The sequence below is a fragment of the Musca autumnalis genome, unplaced genomic scaffold (genome assembly GCF_047663935.1).
Source record: "Musca autumnalis isolate F117 unplaced genomic scaffold, ASM4766393v1 scaffold_2, whole genome shotgun sequence".
In the NCBI taxonomy this organism is placed as follows: Eukaryota; Metazoa; Arthropoda; class Insecta; order Diptera; family Muscidae; genus Musca; species Musca autumnalis.
Window position 1 is genome coordinate 197,374,891 of NW_027411755.1, and position 22,592 is coordinate 197,397,482.

Consider the following 22,592-nt stretch of genomic DNA (forward strand, 5'->3'; position numbering starts at 1 on the left):
CTCATAATACTTGAAATCGGGTGGTACCAATATATGGGGGCTATACCAAAAACTGGACCTGTGTTCACCATTCTTGGTGGGGAAATGTCTGTATCATTGGAAATGTCAAATGACAGCTAATTCTGGCAAAAATGAAGATAAAATCCTCAAAATACCTGAAATCGGGCGGTACCGCTATATGGCGGCTGTAGGAAAAATTGGGCCCATATTTATGTATTGTCATCCAAATCTGAAAAGTGTGCAAAGTTTTAGTCCGATTGGTCAACTGCAACTGTGTCAAAATTGAGTTACCAGATTTGAAATGCAATTTTAATAAATCACCGTAATAACACTGTAAAAATGGTAAAAATGGACCAATATTGGTTTTGATTTCATATTCATGTATTATCATTCAAATCTGAAAAGTGTGCAAAGTTTTAATTCGATTGGTCAACTGCAACCGTGTTAAAAATGAGTTACCAGATTTGAACTAAACACACACCAAAGCAAGTTAAATAAAACACTGTAATAAAAAACACATTTTAGTTGATAGTTGAAACTACAATATTAGTTTGTCATAGGGGGTTTTCACCTTTCAGGCGACTGCAATATCCCGAGCGTAGTTGAGCCAAAACTACTCTGATTTGTCGTTGCAGCTGACGCTCCTCGGCTGTTATAGGTATGGGATGTACTCAGAGGACTTTTTTCTCACTGTATTTGCTTATGGCCTTAGCAACTGCGTCCGTGTGAATGGGTTCTCTCCTATATTGTTGCACCTCACTCTCTAGAGCATCAATATCATTCCTGATATGGCTGGGTGTGTCGGGCCTGGTCAGCAGATGGTGATTGGGATGGCTCACACCGTAACATCCGAGCAAGTACTGCAATGAAAGCATCTCATTGTGTTGCTGTACTGGAAGTATCTTCGCCTCCTCATTAAGTCCATTGACAACTTGAGGAGGCACCCTGTTGCTGTTCTCAGGGCGGCATTCTGACACGTTTGAATCCGTTTTCAATGCGTATCAACTAAATTTGGGGACCAAACTGGCGCCACATAGCTTACCACAGACAGACCTATCGCGTTATATGTGGTCAACAAGGTTTCTCTATCACCAGTTGACTTGAGGCCTTGTTTCTATACTTCAGTTTGTCGCTAATAGGTGAGGCATGCGCGGACGATGTGAACGTAGTATCGAATGTGACTCGTAGAATTTTTGGACGGTTTGTGGTTCAAATTCTGCTAACACGACCACGACATTTAACTTTCTTCTGTACTGCGCCGTCCATGTGTTGAACAGAGTGGCCGTAGATTTAGTGGCGGATATCTGCATATTTCTCGCCTGGAAAAAGGTGGTACGATCGGTTAAAGAGGAGTTCAGTCTCTCACAGATGTCATCATGGTAGGTACCTGACGCCAGGATCGTACAGTCATCCGCATACGTTACGATCTCGATGCCGTCTGGTGGGGGCGGAATACAGGTGAGGTAGAGGTTAAACAGTTCCCACCTTTGGCAACTCCCTCTTTCACTTTACTGGGCTTAGTCTCCTTGTTCCTGAATTCCACGTACGACTGGCGTCCAGACATATGATTGATTATCCAGACGTTTCAGACTTGGCCGGAGGGTTGTCTGCTCAATGTCCTCAAACAGCGTGGAGCGCCTTACAGGATCAAAGGCTTTTGATAAGTCTAGCGCCACCATTACTGTTCTATCACACGGCCTGTCCTGGTTGAGTTCTCGACAAATTATGTAAAGATGGCGTGGTGTGCTGCTTATCGAATCCATGCTGATAGTCGGCAATTAGATAGCTATTTCTGACGCTGGGGAGGACGAAGGACCAAAAGGTCTTTGCTACTGGCACTTTTGCTGGCATCCTTGCCTGGCTTCAGTAGCAGGGGCACCCTTCCCATTTTCCAGACTTCGGGAACAATGAGAGCGGCTAGTGACAGGTTGAGAATTTTTAGCGTTCCTGATGGCATTCGCAACATTATCCATTGTAAACGATTGTTGGTTCATCTTCGGCAGGAAGAGATTTGATGCGACGTAGTACTCTTCTCTTTGCCCTGTCGCTCCCGGAGACAAACTGTCGATTGAAATAACTTGCGCAACTCTTCGGGTCAGTCAAAATAACGTCGTCAAACGTGACTGAGGACTATCTTCCCTCCTTCCGGGGTTGGTTGAGGTCTCTGGTATCCACGTATATATTTTGCGGCTGTTTGCTTGGAGTGTTTAATACTTTGCCATTGTGCTGATATGTTATCGGGACGAGGAGTGCTTTGATTAAGCAATTAGGCCAGTTGAGTGGAAAATGATGTGGCTATTACACATACCCCGCAAAAGCCCTTAAATTATTCGGAAAGCTTCCCAAACTTATGTTGTCACCTCTAGGCTACCTCCTGATTTTAGCTATTTCGAAGGTCTTGGTCACATTACGAAGGTCTAAATTGATATTTTGTCTTTGGGTAGGTTTCGTAGAACATTTTCAATATGTGACCAAATGAAATAATACAAGCCACTATCATTGTAACATTGAACTACAGGTTCACGACTAATTTGAACTGGGGTAAAAAATTCCAATTGGATGTAATGGTGTTGAGTTACCATGTTTTTATACCCTCAGCATTTATGCTAACGAGGGTATATACACTTTCATACGGGCAAAATGTGCCTCATCGAAATAATGGTTTTAGACCCCAAGTATGTTTGGACAAAATCCGTTTTAGACAATTTGAAGTCGATTTAGCCATGTCCGTCCGTCTGTCTCTCCGGCTGGCTGCTTCGCACGATAACTCTCGAACAGATCAACCGGTTTGGTCCAATGTTTGGCTTTCGTAATATTTTGTCCAAACTTAGTTTAAGTTCGAAGATGGGTTATATCGGTCCATACTTCCGGTACGTCCTCCAAAAAAGTTCGTGAAATTTCCAACAGACTTATTTTCGGGTACTTCCTACACAACATTTCGGAAAAGTTCAGTTTGGCACCAGCTCTCGAATCGCTTTGATTTTTGTTGTAACAACTCTCCCCCCCATAATTGTTCCACAAACATCCCAGGCTGGACAAGGGAGACTTCTCTCATATCAATGAGAGCACCCCGATTTATAGTAGCTCAATGGTATGGGACCTATTGTTTATCGCCGAGTCCGAACGGCGTGTCCAAAGACACAACTTGAAGAGAAGTTTTACATGGCTGAAATACTCAGGAAATAGCGCCAACATTACTGAGGGGTATTTTGCCACAGTAGAAAATTTGATGTTGCCTAGCCGGGGAATCGAATCCACGACCTTCTGCGTGGAAGGTGGATGTGCATGCCACTGCACCACCTTGGCGCCTCCCCGCCCCCATTTGACGGTAAAATTTTCATCAGGGGGCAAGTCCATACTTCCTGAGAAAATAGCCTGGAAACTGTTAAAAGCCCCTATGACACCGTGTGTAGTGGTTGGAGCGCAAGATAACTTTCGAAGATCTGCCGATTCGACCCAAAATTTGGCATTCGTAATATTTTGTTCAAACTTAGGTTAAGTTCGAAAATAAGCCATATCGGTCCACTCCTTCCGGTACCTCTCCCTCAAAAGTTCAAAAATGTTCGGAAAAATTGAACGCACGATAACTCTTGAAGGGAGTGACTGATTTGGTCCAAACTTTACACATCCTAATATATCTATATATAGATTTGGGATAAGTTCACTTTAGGACCAGCTCTTGAATCACTTTAACTTCTTGCTTCATTCGCTGCCTCAATTACGACGGTAAGAGTTTTTGGGGGCAAGTCCATACTTCTTGAGAAAACAGCTCAAATGGCCAACCCCAATGACCCCAGAGTCAGGGAGCTGACACTGGAAGTTAACAGGCTGGTCGGCGAGCATAATCGGAACAAGTGGTTAAATCATCTGAAGAGTTGCAACATTGGAGCCGGTATAGGTGAATTGTGGGCAACGGTTAAGTCACTCTCGAACCCTGGAAGAAAGGAAGATAGGACCTAAGACACGTTTGGCGACGTTACGTTGACTGACCCGAAGAGGTGCGCAAGTAATTTCAATCGACAGTTTGTCGAGAAGTGTGTTACGTCGCATCAGATCTCTTCCTGCCGATGCTGAAACAGCTGGATGAGCCGGGATTGGAGTATCTCACTAAAGTTCTCAACTTGTCGCTAGCCACCCTCGTTGATCCCGAAGTCTGGAAAATGGGCAGGGTGGTCCCACTACGGAAGCCAGGCAAGGATGTCAGCAAAGCACAGGCCGATTTCGCTTTTGTTGCCCGTAGCAAAGACACTTGAGGCCTTACTCCTCCCCAGTATCAGAAATAGCTATCAAGTTGCCGATAATCAGCATGGATTCCGTAAGCAGCGCAGCACGACAACAGCGCTGTATGCCATTACCACATATTTCTGTCAAGGACTCAACCAGAGACGACCGTGCGATAGAACAGTGATGGTGGCGTTTGACTTATCAAAAGCCTTTGATACAGTCAGGCACTCCACTCTATTTGAGGACATTGAGCAGACAATGTGTGGACGCCAGTCGTACGTGGAAGAAGTCCAAACCCCGTAGAGTGAAACAGGGACTCCCCCAAGGTGGGGTGATATCTCCGGAACTGTTTAACCTCTACGTCTCCTGTATTCCGCCCCCTCCAGACGGCATCAAGATCGTAACGTATGCGGATGATTGCAGCATCCCGGCGTCGGGTACCTATCCTGATGACATCTGTGAGAGACTGAACAACTATTTAACCGATCTTACCACCTTTTTCCATTCGAGGAATATGCAGATTTCCGCCACAAAATCTACAGCCACCCTGTTCAACACATGGACAGCGCAGTTTGGACGTGAGTTGAATGTCGTGGTCGACGGTAGCAGAATTCCGACCACAAACTGCCCTAAAATTTTAGGGGTCACATTCGACACTACATTCACATCGTGCGCACACGCCACAGCTATCTGCTACAAGCTGAAAAGTAGGAACAAGGCCCTCAAGTCCCTAGCCCGCAGCACTTTGGGTGGAGGTAAAGAAACCTTGTTGACCACATATAACGCGATAGGTCAGTCTGTGGTAAGCTATACGGCTCCAGTCTGGTCCCCGAGCTTACGTGATACGAATTGGAAAAAGATTCAAACTTGCCAGAATGGCGCCCTGAGAACAGCAACAGGGTGCCTCCTCAAATCTTCAGTGGACCATCTACATGAGGAGGCAAAGATTCTTCCAGTAAAGCAACACAATGAGATGCTTTCGTTGCAGTACCTGCTTGGATGTTACCGTGTGAGCCATCCCAATCACCATCTTCTGGGTAGGCCCGACACATTCAGGCAGATCAGGAAGGATATCCATGCTCTAGAGGGAGAGGTCCAACGATACAGGAGAGAACCCCTAGATCAACAAGCATATCAAGCAGGTTTGAAAAGCATTCACACGGACGCAGATGCCAAGGCCTTAAGCCATTATAGTGTGAATAAAGTACTCGGAGTACACCCCCCATCTATCGCAGCTGAGGAGTGTCAGCTGCCACGACAAACCAGAGTAGTTTTGTCCCAACTACGCTCGGGATACTGCAGTCGCCTAAATTCTTATTGGGCGGAAATCGATCGCGCCGTGCATGACATCTGCCCAGTATGCGGCATGGGCCCGCATGACACAGAACACCACTTCAACTGCCCCGCCAAACCTACCCCTCTAACTCCAGTGGATCTGTAGCTACATCCCATCGAAGCAGCCATTTTTCTGGAACTGGAGATAGACCAAAGCCAGGAACGAACATACAAACATAATAAAAAAAAACACTGTTACAACAACAACAATCAAGTCTGTCCATTCCTTTAAGTACCCCCTCGGCAATACTTTTGAACTTTAATCGTAATCCACATTTTAATCGGTTCAACGTTCAAATGTACAAAAAGGGCCAACAAATTCTGAAAATATCCTAAATACATTCAATCTATCCTTAGATGAAAGTTTCCATTCACATAGGCTGAGGGTATATCTCTAACGGTAAAGCCAACTTATACTTTTTTACTTGTTGTTTAAGACAATGTATAAATTGTTTAGTGGAACCCCTTTTCCTTATAGTGAACATTTAGCTTTGACAAAACATTCCCCTAACCTACATACAAATGTTTATTAATAGTTGTTGAATAAAACTTGCTATAAATCTCCTCAAAAAAAACATGGCAAATCAAATTTCAAGCTATTGTAATTAATTGCAATTTACCGCATTTGTAGCGATAATTAACGTGTCTTAACAACGTTTGTTTTATAAACAATTAAACTGCAAAATCGATCTCAATGAAATGCTAAAATATTTGCTGCAATGACTAGAGGAAAACTTAAAACTTGTTTTTGTTTTTTTTCTAATGTTTTAGTCGTTAACCTTAATCTTAACAATGAAAACTACAACTAAAAACATGACATGATGAAGATCATGATGATATGACAAATAGTAGGTTTCATTATTTCATAGTTTGGAAGATTAGAATAAAACAATGATAAACAGTTTGTATGTTACACATAGATATTATGTAATAGATAAATAATTTAAAAAAATGCACTTACATTTCTGTAACATCCTTTTTACGCATCCCGTGGCACTGGCATTGCGACCCAAAATATATGTGGCATAGAACGGTGCAGGTATTCGGCTACAATCAATTTTCATACTATCATCTGGTTCGAATATTTCACCACATTTTGGATTTTGCGAAGCATCACATTGATAGCAGTGAACGGCAACAGCTGTAAGAAAGAAGGATAAAGGAGAGATATTAAAAACAAGTAAAAGTGGTGTTGAGTTCGGCCGGGCCGATCTTTTTATGCCCTCCACGACGAACAGTATTGACATAAATAATAACAATTAGTTTTATTTTGTTTATGAAAGTACTAAACCCGTCGGCTTATTCCTTGCAGGAGCAGAATATCTTAATCGATATAATATATCGTCTGCTCCGTCGGAAAAGGTCGTAAGTCCCTCTCAATAAATTTTTCAGGAGGAAGAAAAAACATTCCAGCGCTTTCTGTATTAAAGATTTTATTATGGTGGTAAAGGCAGTATTCTTCGCTTATTTATTCCGGTTCAATACCTGTACTTTGTTTGATAAAATTCCGTCGCGTTTGGTAGATAATTGGATGTCTTTGGACTTACGACCTTTTCCTTGTACAGTTTTGTATTTTTGTAGGGACTTACGACCTTTTCCCACAATTTACGGACGTTTTTAAAATAAAATATTTATACTTTACAAAACACTGTGGAATGGGTATTATAAGTTTGTTTTGTCCAATATTCGTGTAACATCGCGAAGTATTCGTCATAGACCCCCTCCCCTTGTCATTTTTTCATATTTTGACGAGATAAAGCGATCTAGCTATGTGTGTCCGTCCATCCATTAACAATTTAAATAAAACTCCAGGCCGCAATTTTGGACAGATCGTCACGAAACTTTAGAAATAGGTCGGGTTCCAACCAGAAGTGACCTCATTAGATGTTGGTTATGATCGAAAGGTGTGAAATGGACCAAACCCACAATTTTTACCCGAATTTGTAGCTATCCTGTAGATCGCAGTAATAATCCGATCGGCGCGAAATTTTAAGAATGGAATTTAAGACAAAGAAGAAGCTTGCAATTTAACATGGTGATGAGTTAATTTTTAGCGGGTTTAATGGACCAAAACTTTTGGGTGAAATCTTATATATAAAAGACAATGTGTGTATGTTTGTATGTTCCGCATAGACTCAAAAACGGCTAAACCGATTTTTTTGAAATTTTCAGAGAATATACAAGAAACAACCAAGGTGAAAATAGGCTATATATTTTTTGAATCTCGGAAGGGGCGGGGGCAGGCCCTATTTAAAAAAACGCTTTTTTGCAAAAGTTATGAAAGTATCGGTCAGAAAATAAATTTGAGAGGCAACGGTTGTTGAATCTCCGACCCTAAGTACTTATTCCATGTAATTTTCAGATTATGGGATGTCCCTTGGTTGAAGTAGGCGGGTTTCACCTGTGCCCTATTTTTCAAATGCGCTATATATAAATTTTACGAACGATTCCGTTTCCCCAATCCTGGGTACATATTTTAGCAATAAGACCCGATCACTCCCACTTTCTTAAATATGCTACAAATCAATGGAAATACCAGATGTTATGCATAACAAAGCTTTGCACAGTGGAAAAAAATACCGATCTAGCGAGCCAAAAGTAAAAAAATCACATACGCAAATTTAAAAACTATTATTGCAGTATTAATCTAAGATGTCCACAGAATGCAACGGCATTTAAAATAATTTATTTTGCATCAGTCTAAGCGGAATAACGGTCCATTTTTGGTTGACATTTTTTGAAGTAGTTTTCATAATATAGTTTAGTAGTAAATTTATGATCGTCGCATGCACTCTTCCTACAAAGTAATTTTAAAGATTTACTGAATTTGACATTTCGTGAAGCAGGTGATTTAAAAAATGTTGAATATAAGATGTTATTTATTGCAACTCGGATTTTACACTTAAAACATGTGACGTCTGATTTTTTTCCAAATTGTGCACTTTGTTAAAACTATTACTAAGGAGTGTCGAGGGATGGCGCGTAGATTTTTTATTTATTTTTAGTACACATAGTTCCTAACCAATTTGTAAAATTTTAGCTGCAACAAACTGCAACATTCGAAATATTCAGCGAAGACCCTATAAATTATATATATTCTTGATCAGAGTAAAATTCTAAGTCTGTATAACCATGACCGTCTGTCCGTCTTTTGAAATTAAGATACAGCTTCCAATTTTTAAGATAGATCTTCGTGATTTGGTATAGAAATTTCTATTATTCTAGGACGTTTGGTATTGAAAAAGGTGTATATCGGTCCACGTTTTGATATAGCCCCCATAGAACGGTACCTCCTGATGTTCGGTATTTTCAAGATTTTAGCTTGATTATCCCACCAAAATGGCTGAAATTTGGTATTTAGTCTTCGTTGGGGGTATACAATTTTTTCCTTAAATGTTGTCTGTATAGGTACACGCCTTCATATAGCCCCCATAGAACGGTACCTCCCGATTTCCGGTATTTTGAAGGTGGCCTCAATATTCCTCCGAAATGGCTGAAATTTGGTATTTATTCCTCGTTTGTGGTATAAAACTTTCTCCCATAAATTTCTCTATATAGGTCCACGCCTTCATATAGCTCCATATAACGGTGCCTCCCGAATTTCGGTATTTAAAGGTTAGCCATATTGTTTTACCGAAATTGCTGAAATTTGGTATTTAGTTTACTTCATAAACGAAAGGAAACTAATTGAAGTAAAACTCAATACAACTCATGGTGGAGGGTATCACATGTTAGGCCTGGTCGAATTAAACGACGTCCTTACTTGATAGTCACTTGCATATCCCAACTAATTTGCGATGCAGAAAAATATAATTGACATAAGAAAAGGTAACATAAAGCTGTTTTAAGGGCCAGCAACATTGGCGGGTTCGGCTAACATTTAATATAAAACATGACACGTTGTACTTACGACCTTGTATTTTTGCTTTATGACCTTTTCCTTCAATTAAATTCCATGACTATTTCCGTTAATGTACGCGGTTTCTTAGCTACATTGTAATCCCAAATAGGGTCCTGTTTTGTCTTCCCAAGTATTTCTGCCCCAACTCCCTGCATCTTCTGTTTTTGTCTGCAAACCATGTAGAATCTTCAGCATATAATGTCTTCCTGCGTTTAGGAAGTTTATCATCAGAGCTTGTAGAATCACTGTGAAAACCATAGGGAACTAGACCCATGACACCATCGTCTAATTCCATTCCAAATTCATACTGCTTTTTGTTAGCAAAAACCATGATGTCTTCTTAGTTTAATAACATTTCAATCAATTATTATTTTAGAATCATTTGATAATATAAACACTGCATTTACCCGTCCGTTAGAAGGTATTACTGTATTGAATTCAGAATACAAACTTCTCGTTATGTGAATAAATGTCCCTAGAGAAACCACAAATTACCAGTTGATAAATTTAAGTAAGATATACGACAGTAAAAACAGTAAAAATGTTGATTTTTTTACAAATTTTTCAATATATGAGGTATGTGAACACATACAGCATCCCAATTGGTATCAATGAAAAGGCCAGAATTCCATCTTTCATAATCAGTTCGCTTATAGGGGCAAATAGATTTCAAATGTAAATTTTCGTGGCAATATAGAAATTATCACATTTTTGTCCAAAAGTTTGGTTCACAGGCTCCGCCAAATATCATCCGATTATCATCCAAAGTTGTAGGCTGGTTCTTTGCATTGTACCCCAACCATGGATGACGTTAAACATTATATTTGAACTACATTAGCTGAAGTATTCTTTTAAAGTATACATTTTCTTGTGGACTTACGACCTTTTCGTACTCAAATTTGTACGTTTTGTGGACTTACGACCTTTTCCGACAGGGACAAAACATATAGAAAAACGCGACATACAACCATTTTCTTTGTATCATACGACGTGTTTTGACTTATACTATCGTCCCGCAACAAAAACGCGATTTCCAAAAAAAGTGGACTTACGACCTTTTCCGACGGAGCAGACGATATAATTGTTTCACTAACATCCCAGATTGGACAGGGGAGACTTCTCTCATATCAATGTCCTAAGAACACCTCTTGTAGAGAAGTTTTACATGGTTAAAGTACTCAGGAAATGTCGCCAACATTACTGAGGGGTATTTTGCCACCGTTGAAAATTTGATGTTGCCTGGCCTGGGAATCGAACCCACGAACCCATCTTAACTGATAATACTCCCTTTTAAAGAGCGCATATGGGGCGTCATCGTCATATGGGAAAATATTTTCAATTTTCCGAATTGAGCTTTTGTATCCTCTGGCAATACACAACATAAAATTACAGCAACCACGGTTCGAAAATTTGACAAAAAAACCCTCGAAATGCGTAAAATTGGGCAATATCGGCTACACATAAACCTGGAAATATATGGATAGTTTTCTTTCTGGGAACACAAAATTCTAATTGACAACCAAGACGGCAGAAAAAAATCTTCAAAAGGTCTTTAATCGAATGGTAAACTTATAGGCGGGCTATACCAAAACGTGAACCTTTTCTGTCTGATTTTTTGTAAGGGATGACTTAATATCCAAACCTAATATCAAATTTTAGTTATTTCGGTTGAATAATGTGATTAAAACTTTGAAAATAATGAAAATCGGGATTACCGTTCTATGGAGGCTTTATAAAACGTTGACCTGAAGCGAGAAAGTTGTAGAGGACATTCCTTTTTAACTCCAAGAGAGGCTAAATACCAAATTTCAGTCATTTCGGTTAAACAATGTGCCTATAACCTTCAAAATACTGGAAACTGTGAGGGACCGGGATAACCTTCGAAATACCGAAAATCGGGAGGTACGCTTCAATGAAAACGTGGACCTATACCGATACTCGTAATTCTTTTCTGGATATACCAAATTTCATCCATTTCGGTGGGATATTGAGGCCAGAGCCTTCAATATACCGAAAATCGGGAGGTGCCATTTTCAGTATGGGAGGCTATATGAAGACATGGGCCTATGCCAACAATTTTCAGGTGGAAACTTAATTACTAAATTTCAGCCATTTTGTTGGGACATTGAGGCCACAACCTTCAAAATACTGAAAATAGTGTGGTTCAATTCTATTGGGGCTATATGAAGGCGTGGACCTATGCCGATAATTCAATAATATCAAATTTCAAACATTTCGGTGGGAAACTGAAGCCACAACCTTAAAAAAAATACCTAAATCGGCAAGTATCCTTTGTATGGGGATATATGAAGGCATGGAACTATACCGATAAATTTCAGTTTTACACCACCTACGAAGACTAAATATAAAATTTCAGACATTTCAGTGGGGAACTGAGGCTACAACCTTCAAAATAGAAAAACCGAAATTACCTTGTGTACGGTGGCTATATCAAGGCGTGGACCTATACCGACAAAATTCAGGTGGAAATTTTTACCCTTTGTATGGGGGCTATATGAAGGCGTGGACCTATACCGATAAATTTCAGGTGGACAGTTTTATATCTCCAACGAAGACTAAATATCAAATTTCAGACAATTTGCTGGGGAACTGAAGTCACAACCTTCAAAAAATTCCGGAATTCGGGAGGTCCCCCTTTGTATGTTGATAATATATGAAGACGTAGACATATACCGATAAATTGCAGGTGGACAATTTTGTACCTCTAACGAAGACATAGGGGATGGAAGATACCAAGGAACGGTCCTGACCGGTTTTAACATGGCAAAGCCCAGGATTTATCTTGGTCCCTCTTTCATCTCAAGTGGACACTGACCTCACCGTGGTGTCACCTGGGGTAGCTGCCTTTAACAATCGTTAAAGGTAGAGAGCTAAAATGTGCAGCGCGTTCACCCTTAAGAACGTTAAAAACTTGGGTTTGGGTGTCGGGTTAGTAACCATCCCCTAGAAAAAACAGCCTACTATGAAAAAATTAAAGAAAAGAAAAACAAACCCCTCTAAAGTTGACGAACCCCGCAAACGTTTTAAGGTCCATGATCTGCGAATCTGCACCTTGAATGTTCGCACTCTTTATAGAGAAGGTGCAGTCTTCGCATTGGCAGACGTACTTGAAAAGTACATGGCCGATATTACTGCCATAGGAGAAGTACGATTGATTGGGAAAGTCGTCACAACAACACCTAAAGGTGACGCACTGTATTATAGCTGCCATGACGTAAAGCATGAGTTTGGTTGCGGATTTGTAGTTAGTCGGAGACTAAAACATCTGGTATCCAGCTTCACTCCAGTGAATGAAAGACTTGCTGCAATTCGATTAAAAGCTAAATTCTTCAACATCAGCTTTAGTTGCGCTCATGCTCCCACTGAAGAAAAGGACGAACAGACCAAAGATATATTTTACGAGCGCTTAGAAGAAACGTATGACCGTTGCCCTGCCCATGACATTAAAATCATTCTAGGCGATTTTAATGCCAAAATTGGAAAGGAGAATATCTTTGGCCCAACAGTCGGGGAATTCAGTCTCCACAGTAAAACATCTGACAATGGTATGAGACTGATAGACTTTGCAGCTACAAAAAACATGGTAGTTAGCAGTACCAGATTTAGTCATCTCGATATTCATAAGGGCACCTGGCTGTCTCCAGATCAAAGAACAAGTAATCAAATTGATCATGTCGTGATAGATGGAAGACATTCATCGAGCGTGTTGGATATACGATCGTTCCGAGGCGCAAACATTGATTCGGACCACTACCTTTTTGCTGCAAAGGTACGTACCCGTCTAAACGTTGCAAATAAAGCACGAACAGACACAACGCGGAAGTTGGACATCGATAGGTTGCAAACACAACAGATAGCCACAGCATATTCCACTCAACTAGCCCAATTGCTTAATGAGAGCACTCCTTGTCCAGATAACATAACAACACAATGGCAAAATATTGTCCCCTCCATGCAAACAGCCGCAAAATCCATAATTGGATAACAGAGACCTCCACCAAGCAACCCATGGTATGATCACGAGTGTCGTGCGAGAAAAATGCGGCATATAGGGCTACTTTACAATCCGTAGCAACGCGTAGCGCACGAGAGAGATACAGTGAGAAGAGGAGAGAGGAGAAACGTCTTTTCCGCAGGAAAAAGAGAGAGATGGCAAAGCGGGAGTGTGAAAAAATCGAGATGTACAGGAGTCAGAATGAAGTCCGAAAATTCTACCAAAGAGTCAAGCATCAAACTGATGGCTTTGGTACAGGCACATCCTCCTGTAGAAACCAGCAAGGTAATTTGGTAACTGATACAGATAGCGTGCTCAGGATATGGAAGGAACATTTCTCCAATCTGCTGGTATCCAATAGTAGCGAAGACGATGATACCACAGATCCAATCCCAGAAGATGGTATAGAATGTATACCACCCGACCAAGATGAGGTAAAGAGAGCAATAAACCGATTGAAGAATAATAAGGCAGCAGGAGCTAATGGCCTACCAGCCGAGCTGTTTAAAACCGGAGGCGACACGCTGATAAGGTGTATGCATCAGCTACTTAGCTCTATCTGGCAGGAAGAACGCGTACCCGACGATTGGAACCTGAGTATCCTGAGCCACGTCCACAAGAGGGGAGATAAGACTGTATGCTCTAACTATAGGGGCATAAGTCTTCTCCCTATCCCCTACAAGATAGTGTCAGGTATAATGTGCGAACGACTAAAGCCCATGGTCAACGAAATAATTGGACCATACCAATGCGGCTTTAGACCTGGCAAGGCCATCATTGACCAGATATTTGCCCTGCGGCAAATCCTGGAGAAGACCCAAGAGATGCAGATCGACACCTACCACCTTTTTGTCGATTATTAAGCAGCCTTCGACAGCCCTCTGCGTTCAAAGGTATTCCAAGCCATGTCTGAATTTGGTATCCCCGCAAATCTCATCCGGCTTTGTAAAATGACTTTAACTGACACGAGATAATCAGTTAAAATATGAAAGAACCTCTCCGAAGAGTTTTGTACCAAAAGAGGTTTCAGACAAGGAGACATCCTGCTGGAAAAGGTTATACGAGAGGCAAACGTCAAAAGAAATTGCACAATCTACACCAATAGCCACATGTTACTTGCTTATGCTGATGATATAGACATCATGGGACGATTAGTAAAAGAAGTAACCGATACCTTTATGAAGGTCGAAGGAGAATCTGCTAAAGTGGATCTGGCGGTAAACGGCGAGAAGACCAAGTTGATGGTGTCGACTCGCAATGCGTCTATTGAGCTCGGATCAACTGTTGAAGTTGGTTGCTATAATTTTGAGGTAGTAAAAGACTTCGTATACCTCGGCACCGCCGTAAACACAACAAACGACATCAGTTGTGAAATAAAAAGAAGAAGTATATTGGGCAACAAATGCTACTTTGGTTTAAGTAAGCAGTTTAAAAACAAAGCCAATCTCGTCAAATAAAAATAACGCTCTACAAAACACTGATACTACCCGTGCTGATGTATGGTTCCGAAAACTAGGCAGTGCTTGGTGTGTTTGAGAGAAAAATTCTTCGAAATCTGAGTTGACAGTGATTATCGACGTTGTATGAACCACGAGCTGTATCTGCTATACAACGACATCAGTATTGATAAACGTGTCGAGATTCAACGATTGCTTTGGCTAGGCCATATCATAAGAATGAGCTAGGTTGAGCTCGCTAAAAATGCGTATAAATATGGGTCACTTGGCGGTGCACGCTGAATTGGCAGACCAAGGCTTCGATGGAACAAACAAGTGGATGACGAGATTTAGAGGCGTGGTATTCCAAAAAGCATAGCGACAAACAGAGAGAATTGGATATATTTTTTTTGGTTCCGTTTATAGAACGAATGTTCTGTAATGAGCCAGCTAAGTTAGTAAGTAATTGGCAAAGGTTCATTCATTTCCGCTATAGGAAATCATGTTTGAGAAAAAAATTAAAAAGTCATTACCTTAATCTACACACGATGCGTGTATTGAACTCGGACCAATTGTGCAAGTTGAAGGCGTACAAAAAAGGGTCCTATGAAAGAACAACCCAAATCGAAATGAAACTTTTGGGACCTTTTTCATTTAGCGGTTGTACTTGTTGTACTTGTCAAACATTGGGGTGTATTTGGATTTATTATTAGAGCCTTTTGTCACATGTTTGGGCCCAAATGCGAAGTAAAAACAAGTAAGCAAAGGCTATAGTCGGACGGGGCCGACCATGTGATACCCTACACCACAATCTGTCGGAATTAGCTATGTGCAACCGCCTTGCACTTTGAATGTCCGGGTTCGATTCCCATCAAATTGTCAATGGTGGCAAAATACCCCTTAGTAATGTTGGCGATATTTGCTGAGTATTTCAGCCATGAAAAACGTCTCTACAAGTGACAACTTAGGACACTATCAATAACTGAATATGAATCTATTCATATAAGAGAAGCCTCCCTTGTCTTTACTGGGATGTTTGTGGAAAAATATATAAAGTATAAATTTCTAAATAATATTCGAAAATTGGAAAATTCACAGTGATTAGCCTCTCCTGCTACATCTTCAAATTGTCTTTGAATATCAGGTTCCTCTTTGGAATACACCTAAAAAAAATACATATATACTAGGCAATTTGGTATATATGATTATTGGGAAAATTGGGAGTTTATTGAAGATCTATCGTCCAAAATTGTGTACTTGTATTTCACTTATGCTTCGAAAATAGTTCATTGTGGGCATATATTGTGATATCTAAAATATATTTTATTCCGGTAGAAATAACTAATAATGAATAGAAATTCAAAAATTTTGCATGCAAACAAATTTATAAATCCCAAAATTATTCATATTGATATACCTTTAGAGTCTAAAAATATATTTATTTTGTAACACGAGTTTGCTATAAAATACGTGGAATCTGTAGGTATCGTAATATGGGGATATACCAAATCAATTTTAGTAAGCTAAATTCTAAGTTTTGGAAATATTTGAGAATTATTTTTTCAGATTCGTAATTTTAGTTGGAGCCGGCAGGGATTTTTGGAACTTCTGAACTATTACCTCAGGAAGTATGACTTACCCCGGGATATGGACCAGAATACAGAACGTAAAAAGAACCTTCTTCAGAAAGAAAATAATAATCAAATAGATCCGATACGGGTCTTCAAACTGCACTTCTTCCAAATTTTGTGTGGGAGGTACTCGAAGGACGGACAGATATAGTCCGACCTGACACATGACTGGATGAAATAATACGATGTGTAAGGTTTCGACCAATCAGAAAATCCCCTTGAGAGTTAACTTGCGGATTTGCGGCGCAAGTACAATCTGCTGAAAAAATTCATAACGATTCAAAGGGACTCTTAAATTTCCCTTTTCCGAATTTTGTGTAGGAGGTACCCTAAGGACCGATATAGTCTTATCTGATCTATATCTGGAATTAATAATAATATATGGAAAGTTTGGAGCAAATCGATTGCTCACTTCGCCAGTTATTGTTCACACAAATTTTCGAAAACAATTTTGAACTTTTTTGGGGGAGGTGTGGACCAACATAGCCTACATTCGAACTTAAACAAAGCTTGGGCAAAATATTACGAAGTATAAAATTTGGTTCTAATCGGTAGATCCGTTCGAGAGTTATCGTGCGCACCAGCCAGCTAGTCATTAAGAGAGACAGATGAACGGACAGGGCTAAATAGACTCTAAATTGTCTGAAACGAATTTCCTCCAAATGTACTTGGGGTCTAAAGCCTATATTTCGATGAGACACATCTTTGGTCGTATTTTGTTTGTATCCTCTTTACCCTAAATCCTGGCGATGCGACCCCATGTTGCAATATTTGTATAAAAATCCAATTTGACAACTGAACTGAAAATTTCTCTGTCATGATAGAGACAATTTGTAGCATGGGAGGAAATTGTGGTTCTCTACACAAAACACAGTATACATATATCAGGCAGAAGGTGCGTTATCTAGCAGACACATTATTGCAATTTGCATCAGGAGGAAGATCAGTAGTTATTTCTCCATATGCCGGTATATGCCCTCCAGGAATGAAAATATGGACCAAAAATAAAATTTGTATATTTTTCATACAAAAGTGATGGTCTATGTCAACCGTTAAATAATATCAGATAATCATGCAAAATTATAGGCATTTTCTTCAACCTAAACTCTTACCTCGTGCAAAATTTCGTGACTATTGAGCTATAATTGCGACCTCTAGCCGGTTTATGATTACACTACAAACAAAAAAGTGGATATATAAGGCTGTAACTCTGTTATCTGATCACGTACATCAACATAATTGACATCAATTAAAAGGTCAAGAGATCGTCTTCCAAATATAACTCACGAGGGGGAATGTGTCTTTCAGGAACAAAGATATAAGCTGTTTATTAAAAATGTTCACAATTTTCACACAAAAGTTGTGGTCCATTTAACCCTCTAAATATTATCTGATCGCCATTTCAAATTGCAAGCTTCTTCTTTGTCATATACTCTTACTAGAGTGGGGCGATTTGAACACCATCACGGGCGCCTGGTCAAGTCAACTAGACCATATGTCTACGGTGAAAATCGAGCCCCCGGATTTTGACTTGAAGTTTTTTTTCAGGGATTTTCGGATATTTTGGCATATAAGAACCAAACCACTGATATTTTCGATCCAACACAAAGACAACAATTGTAGCCAAGACAATAATAAAGAACTCTCTAGTACATCGCAAAAGCATTGGAACGCTCCTTCAGGCAGTTATGGCCTCGAGAAGGTGCACATTTTTCGGAAAATATCGATAAATGACACTGTGCTACAAAATGGGACTCAAATGCAGTGGGTGGAAAATCCCTTTTGGAGATGAAAGCCCTTGGTGAGTGTACTAAGAACCCAAAAGGAAATTTTCACCATAGGTCAAGTTTCCGAGATATCGCGTGATTAATGGTTTAATTTTGGCCCCTTAATTTGCGAGAAAATAGCTTTATATCTCTGTCAAGCGTTATTGTAGCTTCATTTTGAGATTACATGTCTTCAGTCAAATCGAATGGTGAATCTTTATGTAGGATATTTCATCCCTCTAACTCAATTCCTTCCATGTCCTTTTCGTCCTTTATTTTTTGAACCGTAGTAAAAGTACCACAAGACGAGATTTTACAGCATCCAAATATTCTACAAAATTGTTGTTCAGAAGATTTTAGGAACGGTTCTCATTGATGACCAATCGATATTTTCCCGTTTTCATGGTCCTTTTTGACATTTGCCGGTATTTTGTTGAGAAAACTGTGTTTTGTTTTTATGTATATTCGTTATTGGTCTGTGGTGCATCTGAAATACTTACCATAAATAGCTCTTGTAATGACGAACACGTTAATAACAAATTTTATTGAAGGATAGATCCGGGTATCTAAATTTTTGAACCGGATATTCTGATATCAAAACCGATTTTGGAACCGGTTTTAAGTAACCGATTAATCTTATATGTATATCATAGGAAAGCTAATAAAATGGTCAATCAAATGACAGCAAGTAGTTGATTACAACTTTTTTTGTTCCGAAGCTAGAACAAAAAACCGGTTTTAAGTAACCGATTAACCGTATATGTATATCATTAGAAAGCTAATAAAATGGTCAATCAAATGACAGCAAGTAGTTGATTACAACTTTCTTGGTTCCGATGCTAGAACAAAAAAACCTCTTTCTTAAACCGATTTTGATGTAAAATATCACTGGGTTGACGTGGTTCAAACTTCTGAGTTATGGCGAAATTAATTCATTCTTGATTAACTTTAAGTGCATGATAACAAAACAACATAACACAAATTCATCTCACAATAACTCGGAAGTTTGACCTATGGCATAACTGTCTTTCCAGATTTATAAAATATCTTAATCGACTTTCATCGCCAAAAAGAATTTTTCAACCCAGTGATATTTTACATCAAAATCGGTTTAAGAAAGCGGTTTTTTTGTTCTAGCTTCGGAACCAACAAAGTTGTAATCATGTAATCAGCTACTTGCTGTCATTTGATTGACCATTTTATTAGCTTTCCAATGATATAATAATAATTGTTCCACAAACATCCCAGATGGGACAAGGGAGACTTCTCTCATATCAATGAGTGCACGCCGATTCATATTGGCTCAATAATATGGGACCTACTTTTTATTGCCGAGTCCGAACGGCGTGTCTTACGACACCACTTGTAGAGAAGTTTTTCATGGCTTAAATACTCAGGAAATGTCGCCAGCATTACTGAGGGGGAATTTTTCCAATGATATACATATAAGATTAATCGGTTACTTAAAACCGGTTCCAAAATCGGTTTTGATATCAGAATATCCGGTTCAAAAATTTAGATACTCGGATCTATCCTTCAATAAAATTTGTTATTAACGTGTTCCTCATTACAAGAGCTATTTATGGTAAGTATTTTAGATGCACCACAGACCAATAACGAATATACATAAAAACAAAACACAGTTTTCTCAACAAAATACGGGCAAATGTCAAAAAGGACCATGAAAACGGGAAAATATCGATTGGTCATCAATGAGAACCGTTCCTAAAATCTTCTGAACAACATTTTTGTAGAATATTTGGATGCTGTAAAATCTCGTCTTGTGGTACTTTTACTACTGTTCAAAAAATAAAGGACGAAAAGGACATGTAAGGAATTGAGTTAGAGGGATGAAATATCCTACAAAAAGATTCACCATTCGATTTGACTGAAGACATGTAATCTCAAAATGAAGCTACAATAACGCTTGACAGAGATATAAAGCTATTTTCTCGCAAATTAAGGGGCCAAAATTAAACCATTAATCACGCGATATCTCGGAAACTTGACCTATGGTGAAAATTTCCTCTTGGGTTCTTAGTACACTCACCAAGGGCTTTCATCTCCAAAAGGGATTTTCCACCCATTGAATTTGAGTCCCATTTTGTAGCACAGTGTCATTTATCGATATTTTCCGAAAAATGTGCACCTTCTCGAGGCCATAACTGCCTGAAGGAGCGTTCCAATGCTTTTGCGATGTACTAGAGAGTTCTTTATTATTGTCTTGGCTACAATTGTTGTCTTTGTGTTGGATCGAAAATATCAGTGGTTTGGTTCTTATATGCCAAAATATCCGAAAATCCCTGAAAAAAACTTCAAGTCAAAATCCGGGGGCTCGATTTTCACCGTAGATATATGGTCTAGTTGACTTTTTTGCTCAGTACAATCCCAAGAATCAGAAACTCCAGTCGCCCGATAACACTTTTTTCCTTCCATACAAATCGCCCCGGCCTAACTCTTACCTTATTTAAAATTTCGAGGCGATCGGACTATTATTGCCACCTACTGAGCAGCTACAAAATCTGATAAAAATTATGTTTTTGGTCCATTTCACCCGAGTAATGTTTTTGATGGTTAATCCAAATAATAAATCCGTTTTATATTCGTTTTTAAAATATTTTATTTAAATTCAATATTTTCAAAATTCAAATTGAAATTATAGAACAGAACAACAACTTATTTATTTGAAGGGAAATTGAAAAGTGACAAAATATGAAAAATATGTTTTAACAGGAAATGAAAATTATGAATAACAGTAAATTCAAATATGTCGATAAGTAGAATTATATAAGGTATTGATATTATAATAATGAAGGGAACAAATCTATAAATTAATCATTTATAATAAAATGTGTGTTATATCTGTTTATAATTATTGAATTAATTGAAATAAAGGGAAGAAGGAATGATATTTAGCTATTTAACTTTTTAAGAAAATAAACAGGTTATTAAATTAAATTATAAAATGAATAAATATAATTATATTCGTAATGATAATACTATCATTACTACCGCTAAATATTTCACGATCATCACCAATCAAAATAGCGATCTATTCTGATGTGAAACCGACCTCCATACCAAATTTCGTGACGATCGGTCCATAATTGCGGCCTGGAGTTTGATTACAATTTATAATGGACAGACGGACACACGGACGGACGGACACACATCTCAAAATCGCTTTATCTCGCCGAGATATGAAGATTGGTATAACACATTGGGGGTCTCCGACGAATATTTCGCGGTGTTACATGAATTTTTCCCAAAACAAACTTATAATACCCTTTCCACATAGTGGTGTAGGGTATAAAAATTGAGGTGTTTTTCCGAACGAGCAAAAGGCGGGGAGAAATTTCCTAATTTTTCGTTTTCTCCATACGCCATACAGAGTCGGTTTATGGACATTAGGTTATGATTTTTTACAACCTCATAACCCTATAGCATAGCGTGATGAGTTTCTACATAAGATTGCATAAAATTCTTATTATAAGGTGATTCGATAAAAAAGCTTCTTAAAAATGCTTTTAAAGTTTATATTTCCAGAACTTTTGACAAGTTTTTGAAGTCACTCTAAGCAGATATTTAACTGAAAACAAGGTATGGGGGCACACTGCATAACCAAAATGACATAACTGTTTGTTTCTCACTAATTTTATCATCGTATTATTACAATTATATAATTTCATATTATATATTACTTTATTTCATATGTACATCATAAAAATTAAAACTGGTTTGTGCGGGATCTTTGTCAATATTTAAATGTTATTTTGGTCATTAATAGGCAAAAGGTCATTCATTCGTGCAACAGGAAATAATTTTTTGAGAAAAAAAAATTTTTCACTTCATAGCATTTTAAAAAAAATTCACAGTGGTTTGTGCGGAAACTTTTTTATAATAAAATGGAATGAATGTTATTTTTATTTGAAAGTTTTGCCTATTGGGCGAAGGTCATTTTTTATTAATTTTTTAATTAATTTCTCGTTAGAGACGAGCTTACTGACCAAGATGCTTTTTGAAAAAGGAAAGCAGACGATACGAACCCACACAATCACCACTGTGTGACAGCATGTTTTGCCTTTGGTTTAGGAAGGCTCCTCAGACACATCGACTGTGGGCGGCTTCGCTATCCTCTAACTTATTTCCTCTTTCAAATGCAAGTTGTTTTTTTACAAAGTTGAATTTTTTGTTCAAATCTTTGTATGGCTTTCATGACAAACGCTTAGCGTAGCCTTTGAAAGTTATGAGTTTGGTTCTGAACACTAACACGCCGTGACAACA

General features: G+C 38.9%; 1 protein-coding gene across 2 annotated transcripts in view; it reads right to left on the reverse strand.

Annotated features, from left to right (window-relative positions):
• The window catches only part of LOC141395080 (UPAR/Ly6 domain-containing protein bero-like), a 45,203-nt gene that overhangs the window by 10,356 nt on the left and 12,255 nt on the right, over nt 1–22,592 (reverse strand). For both annotated transcript variants that reach the window (XM_073970502.1, XM_073970501.1), the window contains exon 2: nt 6,521–6,700. In XM_073970502.1, coding sequence (XP_073826603.1) covers nt 6,521–6,700 — 180 coding nt within the window. The remainder of the gene's footprint in view (nt 1–6,520; nt 6,701–22,592) is intronic.